This window comes from Gekko japonicus, unplaced genomic scaffold, assembly GCF_001447785.1.
Source record: "Gekko japonicus isolate JY-2015 unplaced genomic scaffold, Gekko_japonicus_V1.1 scaffold5128, whole genome shotgun sequence".
In the NCBI taxonomy this organism is placed as follows: Eukaryota; Metazoa; Chordata; class Lepidosauria; order Squamata; family Gekkonidae; genus Gekko; species Gekko japonicus.
The window spans coordinates 47,563-59,084 of NW_015172705.1; the positions used below are offsets into that span (position 1 = coordinate 47,563).

The 11,522-nt window shown below is 46.9% G+C and overlaps 1 protein-coding gene across 1 annotated transcript in view; it reads left to right on the forward strand.

Moving 5' to 3' along the window:
* The window catches only part of LOC107119330 (V-set and immunoglobulin domain-containing protein 1-like), a gene marked incomplete at its 3' end in the record, with an annotated part of 20,453 nt that extends 9,488 nt beyond the window's left edge, over positions 1-10,965 (forward strand). Inside the window, exons 4-5 of the mRNA XM_015421797.1 lie at positions 8,499-8,697; positions 10,810-10,965. Of these exons, the coding sequence (XP_015277283.1) occupies positions 8,499-8,697; positions 10,810-10,965 (355 nt within the window). The remainder of the gene's footprint in view (positions 1-8,498; positions 8,698-10,809) is intronic.
* Between the last annotated feature and the right edge of the window lie 557 nt (positions 10,966-11,522).

Sequence of the window (11,522 nt, forward strand, 5' to 3'; positions counted from 1 at the left end):
AGGGCCCTGCGGGATCTTCTTCAGTTCTGCAGGGCCTGCAAGATGGAGCTCTTCCACCAGGCCTTTGGCTGAGGGAGCAGGCGCCCATGTATGGCCTCCCTGAGGTTGCTGTCACCCACCGGCTGATAACTGGCCATTATCCATCTGTAGCAACAGGCTAGAATCTCTCATAGCCAGTTGATTTTTGTTGTTGAGCTACTGTAACCACCGATTTTAAGGTTTATATTGTGTTTTAACTTTTAATTGTATTTATTGCGGACATGATGTTACTCGCCCTGAGCCCACTTGCAGGATGGGCGGGGCGTGGCTACATTAGCCGGGAGAGTTTAAAAGCAGAACAGCTGCAATGTACAAGCTGTTCTGGCTATCAGATGTTGATCCGTGTTGGAGTTGTGTTTGAATTGTTGAATAAAGCTGAATCTTTGCTGAATCACTCTCCGACTACTTTGTTAACACCCTAGAAAGATAGTTTTCTGCTATTTACCTCATACTCTCTGTGGTGTTTTGACAAATCAGTTGAAGCCAGGCTAGTGTTTGCAAATTCACACGAACGTGCAAGGTGGTGTAGCCTGGTGTGATACTCATCTGTACTTTCACCTTCCTTTTGGTTTCCTTGTTGAAAAGTATATTGTTCAAAGTCTTTATTTTATTTTTTTTGTAGTAAAGTATTTGTTAAGCACCGATTTTGCTCTTTCATAATCATTGCTGTGGCCTGTGTCAGGTCGTGTTTTAAAAATCTGTTGTATTTCACTACCTCCAGAATGTAATAACGTTGCCCTTTTGGTGGCAGGGTCATCTTTCATCACAAAAAGGAATATTTTTTTCCCAACCTCTCAAGCCAATGTTCCCATCTGGGTGCCAGTATACTAGACTCACAGACTGGAAGTTCAGGAAATGTGAGGAAAATGTGGAAAGCCCAACTGTTACTTGAAAAACAGTAGGAAGATATTCTGTAGGCAGGACTGAAGCTGTTGGGAAAGACAGTTTTCAAAATGGCTGCTGTAGTACTTGGAACAGGGTTGCTAAGTCCCTCCAAGTAGCTGGCGGGGGGGTGAGGGGTGCGCTTACTGGGAGCAGGGAGGAATGCCCGGCATTTTAGCAATGCGCCTATGTGACCGATAAGTAATATAGGCATGTCGGGAACGTCGGGGGACGATGCTCTAGTTTTGGGGCAAAACTCTATGGTAGAATTAGCTTCTACCATATTCTGCCCAAAAACCAGAGTGTCGCCCCCGACGTGCCTACGTCTCTTCTGAGTCATGTATGTGCATCACTTTAATTTCCGGTGTTCCTCCCTTTTTTTGGGGGGGGGGAGAGGTGGGTTCTGGCAGTGGGAGACCCCCGCCCCCACATGGGGTCTAACATCCCTAATTTGGAATGATTCAGCACAACAGCATGTAATCTGCATAAGCAGGGATGCAAGCATTTTAGCTGAAAAGCTTTAATGGTTGCTCAGTTTTAACGGGGGTATTTTTGAGGAAAGAAGCGCTCTTTGGGGAAAACAGCTGAGCTAGGGTCGCCAGGTCCTACCTGGCTGTGGGCACCTCCCGGTTCCTCCTTGAAGATCTTCTGGCACGCACCCCAATGATGTCACCAGAAGTGACATCATCATGTTTCTACCATTGCGGGTGATGTATGGGTTTTTTGGCCTCAAAACCATAGAGTTTTGCCCCAAACCTAGAGCGTCGCCTCCGATGTTGGAAACGTGATGACATAACTCCAGGGTGACATCATCACACTGGTGCTGCTGGTGCTGCTGGTGCTGGGAGGGGGCTTCTCGGGGGGGGGGTTCCCCCACCAGCTAGCTAGGCTGTGACAGATCGGGAGCCCCAAAATCAGGGGATCCCCTGGCCCCACCGGGGGGATGGCACCCCTAAGCCAAACTTTGCAAAAGGGAAAAAATACCTTGTTGTATGTTGTCCCTTAGTTTCTGTGGGTCTTTTAAAAAGTCTTCTTGTTTGTTGAGGCTCGTCATTATTCCTGCGTCGCCAGTGTTGTGTTCTTAATGCTAGGGCCCAATCTGCATTTGCTATGTAAAGCTGTTCCGTGCTGCTGTGGCGCCGGCTTCCCATTTGGCTAAATATAAAGCTCTCCTCTGTCTGCATCAGGATGCAAGCTGTTTAGGGAGAGTGCGAGAGAGGGGGGGGAGAGGAGCAGCCTCCCAGGGGTGCCTGCAGGACACTGCGCTGCATTGCGGGGAGGAAATGGCACCTGCGACCCCCCCCACACAGAGAGAGAGAAAATAAAAGGGGGTGACCTGGCAGAGAGGGAGGCGGAAGGGGGCAGGAAAGACAGCTGGGTAAAAAACACAAGCACCCAGCAGTTGCCAGGCAGGGCGTTCTGGAGACTGCCCTAGGAAATAACAAATGGTTCAGAGGTGGGTGTGCTTCCAACTCCCCCCCTCCAAATAGGACCGCAGAAAAATGTCCCCTGGCTGCTTTTAAACGCAGACGACTGGATTTTCAGCTAACTTGTTTCCTTTGTGACAATTTGCGTATTTCCTTAGAAAAGATTGGGGGGGGAGGAATTCAGCTCCAGTTGTCTGATTTTTGCTCACAGCCACTTGACAGTGTGGAGGAGCAATTGTACCACCTTAAAACCACATTCAGATAAGGTGGTGAGACGCCATAGTGACCTCGGAGTCACTACTAAATGGCAATAAAATGATGCAGACAGCCGATGCTGAGATGAAACAATAGGAGAGCGGATGTGGCATGAAATGCAGACAGAAATTTGTGAGACGATGTGAGATCACTGGCACAACGGTGGGAAATACCAATGGAGATTGGACCTCGGTGCCAAAGCAAGGTGGCTGCAGGGTTTCAAACAGGAGCCCAGTTTAACGATTCAGGCTCTTCCTCTGTCTGGAGCTACAACTTCCTTTCTCCGTGTTCCTGCCCACACCAAGTGGAATGGACTACCTGGAGATGGACTCGGGCGATCTAAACACAGCCCTGGATTAAAGGAACAGAGTTGTCAAAGCAGCACTCTTTCGGAGATGTCCCTGTTGCTAAATGCTTATAAAGCAGTGGATCTCTCTGTGGTTGCGATTACCTTCTAAAGAAGTGTGTGTGTGTGTGTGGGAAACACATCATACTGCTTTATTTGAATCCACAGCTAGCTAGAGACAGTGAACAGATTTTAATACTTGAATCAATTACAAAGTAACAAGAGTATGGTAAATTTAGAATCTTAATTCCCATTTAGTGGTTTTCTAATGTAGGGTTCCCAGGTCTGGTTTGGAAAATACCTGGAGACTTTGGGGGTGGATCCAGGAGAGGGTGGGGTTTGGAGAGGGGCCTCGGCATGGTGCAATGCCACAGAGTCCACCCTCCAAAGCAGCCATTTTCTCCCAGGGAGCTGATCTCTGTCAGCTGGAGATCAGTTGTAAAAGCTGGAGATCCCCAGGCCTCAGCAACAAAACACTCAGCAACGAAACATACGGGAAACACAGCAAGGTTGAGCGTAGAAACGTAGAAAAACACCGTGTTAAAACAAAACAGACAATATTGTTATGCTACTATACCTTCATATATTGACATAAATAATATACTTGAATACAATAGAGACCCTAGTGTATCTTATTCATATTAGGTTGGCTCTGGCTAGTATGTGGACGGGAGACCACCAAGGAAGTCCAAGGTTCCTACACAGTTGCAGGCACTGGCAAACCATGTCTGAACATCTCTTGCCTTGAAAACCCTCCACAGTCACCATAAGTTGGCTGTGACTTGACAGGACTTTCCACCGCCACCATCTCCTTCCTCTTGACTGGGAAGGAAATTCTGCAGCACATGGAGTTCAGTAGTATGACCTTTCTTTAAGTTTAATTCCCCCCCCTCCCTCCTTGCATTAACCAACAGTCCTTTGATAGCTTACGGGTGTAACCTGCGGTTCCTACACAGTTGCAGGCACTGGCAAACCATGTCTGAACATCTCTTGCCTTGAAAACCCTCCACAGTCACCATAAGTTGACTGTGACTTAACAGGACTTTCCACTGCCACCACCTCCTTCCTCTTGACTGGGAAGGAAATGCTGCAGCGCATAGTGTTCAGTCGTATGACCTTTCTTTAAGTTTAATTCCCCACCCACCCCTTGCATTAACCAACCGTCCTTTGATAGCTTACGGGTGTAACCTGCTTTTAGTCAACTGACGTATCCAGATAAGTGCGATTAAAAACATTAGTCAACACTACTTCCAGTCTCATGAGGGTTTCTTCTAATACAAATGAAGTCAGCTAATCTGTAAATGGAATGGCGTTGCTGCCCCAGGGCAGGGACTGATAATTATTTGAAAACGAGCAGAATATTTTTGATAAATTCTGCCGAACAACAGAAAGCTTCTTTTGTGCTGGGTAAAGCACTTAATGCAGTTGAAATGACCAATGTGTCAACCGGGGCAACGCCGAGAGTATGAAACACACTTGGAGGTGGTTAGAAAAGTGGGGACACTCAGTGGCTCTGTGAAAAGCCACAAAATTTGCGGATGGTTTCCCATCTGAACTATTCAAATGGTGCTGAGGGTCTCCACAGCGGCACCGGTCACCACTAACATGTGCAACCCTGGTGTGGATATTTTCGATGTAACTGGGCTGGACAAAATGGGAAGTATAAAATCGTAGAATGTTAGAGTTGGAAGGGACCTTGCAGGTCATCTAGTCCAACCCCCTGCACTCTGCAGGAGCATAGCTACAACATACCCGAAAGATGGTCGTCCAGCTTCCGCTTGAAAACGTCCAGCGAAGGAGCATCCACCACCTCCCGAGGTAGATTGTTAGTACAGTATAGAAATGTTATACCTCCCATGTGGCTGCTACCCAGAGCCATTTTGCCAGCCTTATCTTGGAAATCATCCCATTCGTTTATTTTATGTATTTATCCCAAGATGTATAGGTGGTTTTTCTATTCTCAAAGCAGGCAACAAGCAGTAGCATTTTGAAAATTAAACATGAAACATTTATAAATCAATACGGTCTACAAATACTGCAGTTCAAAATGATAAAATTACAGCAAACACACCTGTCAAACTAAGCAGACCAAATACTGGTGTTTGTTTCTTTTTAAAGACATTAAATTAATTTCTAAAATCTGTGAAAATGGATTTGGCTTATTTCAGATGGAAGAGTTCCCCAGGCAGGGAGCCACAACCAAGAAGGTTCTATTGTCCACAATGTTCCCTCTAAGCTGTGGAGTCTTGTGAGCAAATGCTCTACTCTGTGAGCGACTGGCATTAAAAGTTGCGAGCGAGCGATTTGGCGACTGCATAAATTAGTTTGTTCTGGAGCCATCCTTCCTGAGCGGAGACAAAAATGTATGAGCCGGAGGCTAAAAAAACTGTGAGCTAGCTCACAGCTGAGAGGGGACACTGGTTGTCCATGGAGGTCGGCTTCATGGCAAAGTAAGGTTGCCAACTCCCCCCCCTGGCCACTGGCAAGGGATTGGGGGGGCTCATAGGGTTCCCTGGTCAAGGTTAGCAAACCGCTGGAGATTCGGGGATGGAGCCTGGGGAGGACAGGGACCTCAGTGGGGTACAGTGCCATAGCATCTATTTTCTCTAGGGGATCTGATCTCTGTGGTCTAGAGATGAGCTGTAATTTGGGAGGATTCCCCAGGTCCCACCTGAAGGCTGGCATCCCTATGGCAAAGGCAGCCATTTTTTTTATTTATAGCCCACCTTGCTTTCTGAGACTTAAGGTGGTTTAGTCAATACGATCAACAGGATGGGACCTCCAGTAAGCAGTGCAATAGGATTAGGATTGGAGAAATCCAAAACCAAGCAGAAGTCTGAAACCGAGCTGAAAGCATTAGCATTACATAGCAGGATCACACCTACACCGATAGCCAGTACGTACAGTAGTCTACAGTCTCTATCCCTTTACCAACTAGATTCAAGTCCAGTTCATCAAGTCTGATGAAGGGAGCTTTGACTCTCGAATGTTTATACCCTGAAAATCTTGTTGGACTGGAATCGAGCTCTTCTAGTGGCGACCAACATGGCTGCCTCTGAAACTATCTCATTACCCAAACATCTTTCTGAACCCTTTCGTTTCAGTATGGCCTAGGACTCCAGTGTACAAGAAAGTATTTATGGCTGCCTGAAATATCCTGTACTTGGATATAAAGGTTACAATCAATGTAGTAATCAGAGTCAAGCAACATTTACTGGTCACACAAACCTAAAGCTTGTTGTACATGGGAATAGACCTTACCATCTTTGTCTCCTTTTGTTTTAACAACTGTGAATTTAAAGGAAAAAATTGTTTTAAGAAACGTGATGTTCATATTACTAGAGAAATTAATTCCAAGTGAACAGCCAGATTCGTTTGTTTCAGTAAAACCTTTCAGTTACCTTTAAAGCCCTATATAGCCGGGGTCCAACATACCTACGGGACCGCCTTTCCCCGTATATACCCCAGAAAGCACTACAGTCTGGGTTGCAAAATCGGTTGACCCTCCCTAGCCCAAGGGAGGCCAGGCTAGCTGCTACTAGAGCCGGGGCCTTTTCGGTGATGGCCCCTGCCTGGTGGAACGAGCTCCCGGAGGAGATCAGGGCCCTGCGGGACCTCTCACAGTTCCGCAAGGCCTACAAGACAGAGCTCTTCCGCCAGGCATACAATTAGGGGCCGCCGCTGCCCTAGCGCACAGCCTGTAATGTTAACATCGAGCGGCTGCCTTAAGAATGAGTAGAATAACATCTAAACACTTTATGTGGAATAACACCGAAGCACTTCGTTGGAAGGCACTTTATTTGTTTGATTTTAACTGCCGCCAGTATTTTGATATTTGTAATGTACTATTTTTAAATGCTGTGTTTTAATTCTGTATTATTTATGTTTTTATACTGTATCGTGTTTGTTGTTGGAAGCCGCCCTGAGCCTGCTTTGCGGGGAGGGTGGGGTATAAATCTGACTATAAATAAATAAATAAATAAAAATGACCAAGAATCCTATGGCGAGAGTGTACACTTACTTAGGAGTAACTGTAATTACAATCACTGGGGTTACCTCGTTAAGTAAATATGGCTAGTATCAGGTACACACTGTTTGGGTTAACAGGTGTAGATAGTCCAGTTAGTCCAGTTTCCACTAGTTAGCGGAGTGCTTAAATAAAGCAACAAATGCAGCAGCACCGCTTTACCAGGTTACCCAGTTTACAATGCTACAAAGAGCTACGTTGGAAGTTTCAAAGAGAAATGCTTCTCTCTCTCTTTTTTTTTTTTTGAGAAGTACATTTTTGGATAGGAAAGAGAAGAGATAGGACAGAGCACTAACTTACTAGCTAAGGACAGAAGCAGATGGCGAGAGGGCCTTCTGCCCCATGGTGCCGAGAGAGGACGGCATGTCGTCCCTCTTGGTGTGTGCAGGGAGAAGGGGGAGCTTCGTCTGAGAGAGGGAACGGAAGGAAGGAAATTGTCCCTGAGAACACAATCTATATAGGTCGAATCTGCATTTGCACTTTTAAATTAGTTTCGTGCTTCTGTGACGCCATCCTTGGGAACGGGAGGAAGGAAATTGTCCCTGAGAACACAATCTATATAGGTCGAATCTGCATTTGCACTTTTAAATTAGTTTCGTGCTTCTGTGACGCCATCTTTCTCTATTTTTGTTTGAATGTTGTTTGGAGAAGTTTCATTTAAAGCAGTGCGGAGGCACAATTACAATGGAGCCGCCACGAGAGGGCGATAAACATATTTGTTGTTCAGTCGCACAGTCGAGTCCGACTCTTTGCGACCCCATGGACCAGCTCCCTCCAGGCCTTCCGGTCTTCCGCCATCCTCTGAAGTTTGCTCAACTTCATGTTCGTTGCATCGATGACACTGTCTAACCATCTCATCCTTTGCCGTCCCCGTCTTCTTTGACCTTCAATCTTTCCCAGCATCAGGGTCTTCTCCATATGCAGACATAAACATATGCAGACGTGCAAAAATATCCTTGCACAGTTGAAGTGTGAAAACGAAAGCAAATGTAGACAGTTTTTTTTTTTAAGATGGAGTCAGAAGGCTGGGGCACCGGTGGGAAAGACAAATGCAGATTTGACCTACATTTCAAAGGGGACAGTGGCAGAAGAGTAAACAGAGGAAGGAAAGGTCAGTGTGGCTATCTAGCTATCTAGTCTCTCTTGCCACAAAGTCTGGAGGCCTGAGACAGGGGACAGCGCCTTCACTTCCAACACATACCTTGTAAACACTTACTTATGGGGCATATTTCCTCATGTTACTACTGGGTGAAGTTTAACCATCACTTAATTTACATAATTGCTATTATTCCAAGTAGTTAATACTGAGTCCATTCCAGTATTGCAACCCTTGTGAATTAAATTACTGAACAAGAACCTAAGGCGAATACCCCCATGCTGTGTGAACCAATGTATTTATGCTGGCTTCATAAAGCAAAGAACTTACAGGGACTGTGGGAAGCTCATGCTACAGCCAAAGTCTCTGACCATAAGGTATAGTCTCCTGCTGCCTACCAGATTCATCTTAAATTTTGTGCCGCAGATCTACTTTTCTCAGCGAGGCCAGGCAAGTTCCTATGGAGAGTTCCGAGGCAGAATCCAAGGCGTGAACAGCACTGGAAATGCCTCCATAACTATCTTCAACATGCGAGCATCAGAGACCGGTATATACACCTGTGAAGTTTTCAATCCTGCGGACTCAGGAACCCAGGGCCAAAAACATGTGATTGTCAGCGTACTAGGTATGATCTTTCTATTTTTTCCTGCATTGTATTCTTGCTGTTTTCTCACACTTTGTTGAATGTCAGATTCACATGACACAGGTTAGAGGCAGCATTTGCCTTATAAAATAAATACATTTGTTACCTGTTGCCAGGGGTCATTTCGTAGAGAAAGAGGTGGAGGAGCTCATTAGCATAACTCATTAGCACAACTTATTTGCATATGCCACACACCCCTGACATCACCGGAAGTGTGTCAGAAGGCAACACCCACTGCAACTTACCTGGCTGCTTCATGCTCCTCATGGCCCAGGGCTGCTGGGAGCAGGGGGCGGGGCTTGTTGCATGTGCCCACCCCCTGGGCTCTTTACTGCCGGAGCTCCGCTCCTGTGCGCTTAGGCTTGCCGTCCCCCCGGGGGGCTGGGAAACCCCCGTCCCAGAGGCCCGTTCCCCACCGCCGGTGGATCGGGCCCCGGGGGGAACTCCACCCCGACATGCACGTCACCCGGAAGTGACGGACCACGCCAGGCACAGGATTTGGGTCTACAGGCATTCGTAATTAGAGTGATTAAGGGAGGAAACCTAAGCATGTCTACTCTACTTTATTTAATCTACTTTATTCCCAGGAAAGTGCTTTTAGGATTGCACTGTAAACTGCTGTGGAATATAAGCCTCACACTTTGGTCAGACATGCAATTGTCTCTGCATGATTCATCTCAGGAGAAACCATTTGTTGTGGTTTCCAGCAGAAGAGAGACGCATGCAGTCCTGATTGGTTGACTCCTGTCAAATCAGAAAACCACCTCCTCATCTGTTGCCAAAGCAATTTTCCAAAAGAAGAAGAAGAAGAAGAGATTGGATTTATACCCCGCTCTTCACTACCCAAAGGTGTCTCAGAGCGGCATACAAACTCCTTTCCCTTCCCCTCCCCACAAAAGACACCCTGTGAGGTTGGTGGGGCTGAGAGAGCTCTGACAGAAACTGCTCTTTTTCAAGGACAGGTCTTATCAGAACTATGGCTTGCTCAAGGTGCAAGTGGAGGAGTGGGGAAATCAAACCCGGTTCTCCCAGATTAGAGTCCACGCACTTAACCACTACACCAAACTGGCTCATAAAAACAAAACGAAACCTGGCTTACAAAAAATAAGACAATAGGGGGGAAATAATCAGATAGACTCTCAAGGCTCTTGAAAAATATAATTTTTAAAAGGCAGACTGCTGGCCTGAAGTTTGGTGGGAGGGAAGTGAAATCAACATTGGATTCAGAGGTGAACGCATGTCATCCAGGGGTCCCCGGCCTTTCTGAGCCTGTGGGCACCTTTTGAATTTTGAGAGGAAATGGCGAGCGCCATCACAAAAGGACGGAAACTTCCTGCACGGAAAACATGTGCTCTGGCACTGAACCGTGGCCCCTCCTCAGGAATGCAAATTTGTTCGCATTGTGTCACCATTTGCTTTACTGAATAGCTCGGAGACCACCACACAGAGACCACTGAATTTCAGGAGGACGTCTTAATAACTTGACAAAGTATTTATGATAACAGTTGTCATGATCTGGGCTGTGCCACCAGAGGCCTACTAGGCCCAGGGAGCCTGGCTAGCAGTAGGTGAGGCTGGGCCTACTACTCCCAGAAGCCCCTGGGAGGTTTTGGAGCCAAAATTGACCAATAGGGAAGAAGAGGGCTAGGGAACAAAAGGGCTGGTGCCAGAGCAGAAGCTGTTCTTTCTTCCAAGAGGGCAGAGCCAGAAGGAAGGCTGCTGCAGGGAAGAAACCCTCATCCTGAGGGAAGGGTGAGTAGTCTAGTGTCACTTGGAATAGTGAGCTAGGGACGGTATATATTTAGACACGTTAGGGCATTTGTTTTCTTTTCTTTTCACCCACTTACTGTTATTATTCTGCACCTTGTTTGTTTGACCTCCTATAAAATAAACCTTTTCCTTGTTTCACTCTGCCTGGTCCTCACACCTGTTATTTGGCCAAAAGGGAGGTCTGAAGGTCTTGGGAGGGTGCTCTGGGAACCTAAACCCAGAGTGGTGGCAGTGTCAACAGTGACAACAGTACAGTGACAACAGTACAGTGAGATCTCATCCAGGACTTATCCCTTAGTCCCTTGTTTTACTGCTGTTTTCCAGTCCCGCCAGCCCAGCCTCACTGCAGCCTTCGTGGGACACCTGAGATGGGCCACCTCATCTCCCTGTATTGTTTCTCTGAGGGAGGTTTGCCTTCTCCGACCTACCGGTGGGACAAAGTATCTGGGGACATAGTCACGCCAGTGACAGACACCTACAGTGAGTAATATCCCCTCTACGTCATGTAGTTTTCTGGTTTGCTGCCCAATTCCTGTGAGTGGGCGGAGCCTAAATTGGCCCACCTTGTGGGAACCAGGAGCTATGAGGCAAGAACATTCCTTGGTGGCAGAAAGTGCTTGTCAAGTCATGCCTGACTCATGGTGACCCTGTAGGGTTTTCAAGGCAAGAGAGGAACAAATCTGATGAGATCAGGCATTACCGAGCCATCCAGATCAGAGAGAGTGTTCCTTAATGGGCCTTAATTGTCCAGGGTTGGTGCCCTGGTCGCTGTGTTCAAATACCGATCAGAGCTTGTAGAAGGTGGCCCCTCCTAGCTGAAGGAAGCAAGTATGTTTGTGCATGTTGAATCTGGAACAGACATAAAAGGGAGAAGCAAACAGATTTGGCGCTAGGGGTACACAGTCTCCACCCTGTCCCCCTTGACTGGATATGGATCCACTGCCCCTTTGCCTCCAACTGCGCACAGTGGGTAAATATCTATATATCTAATAGCCAAGTTGCCCCCGTGAGTGCGGATCGCTAAATCCGCGCTCCGG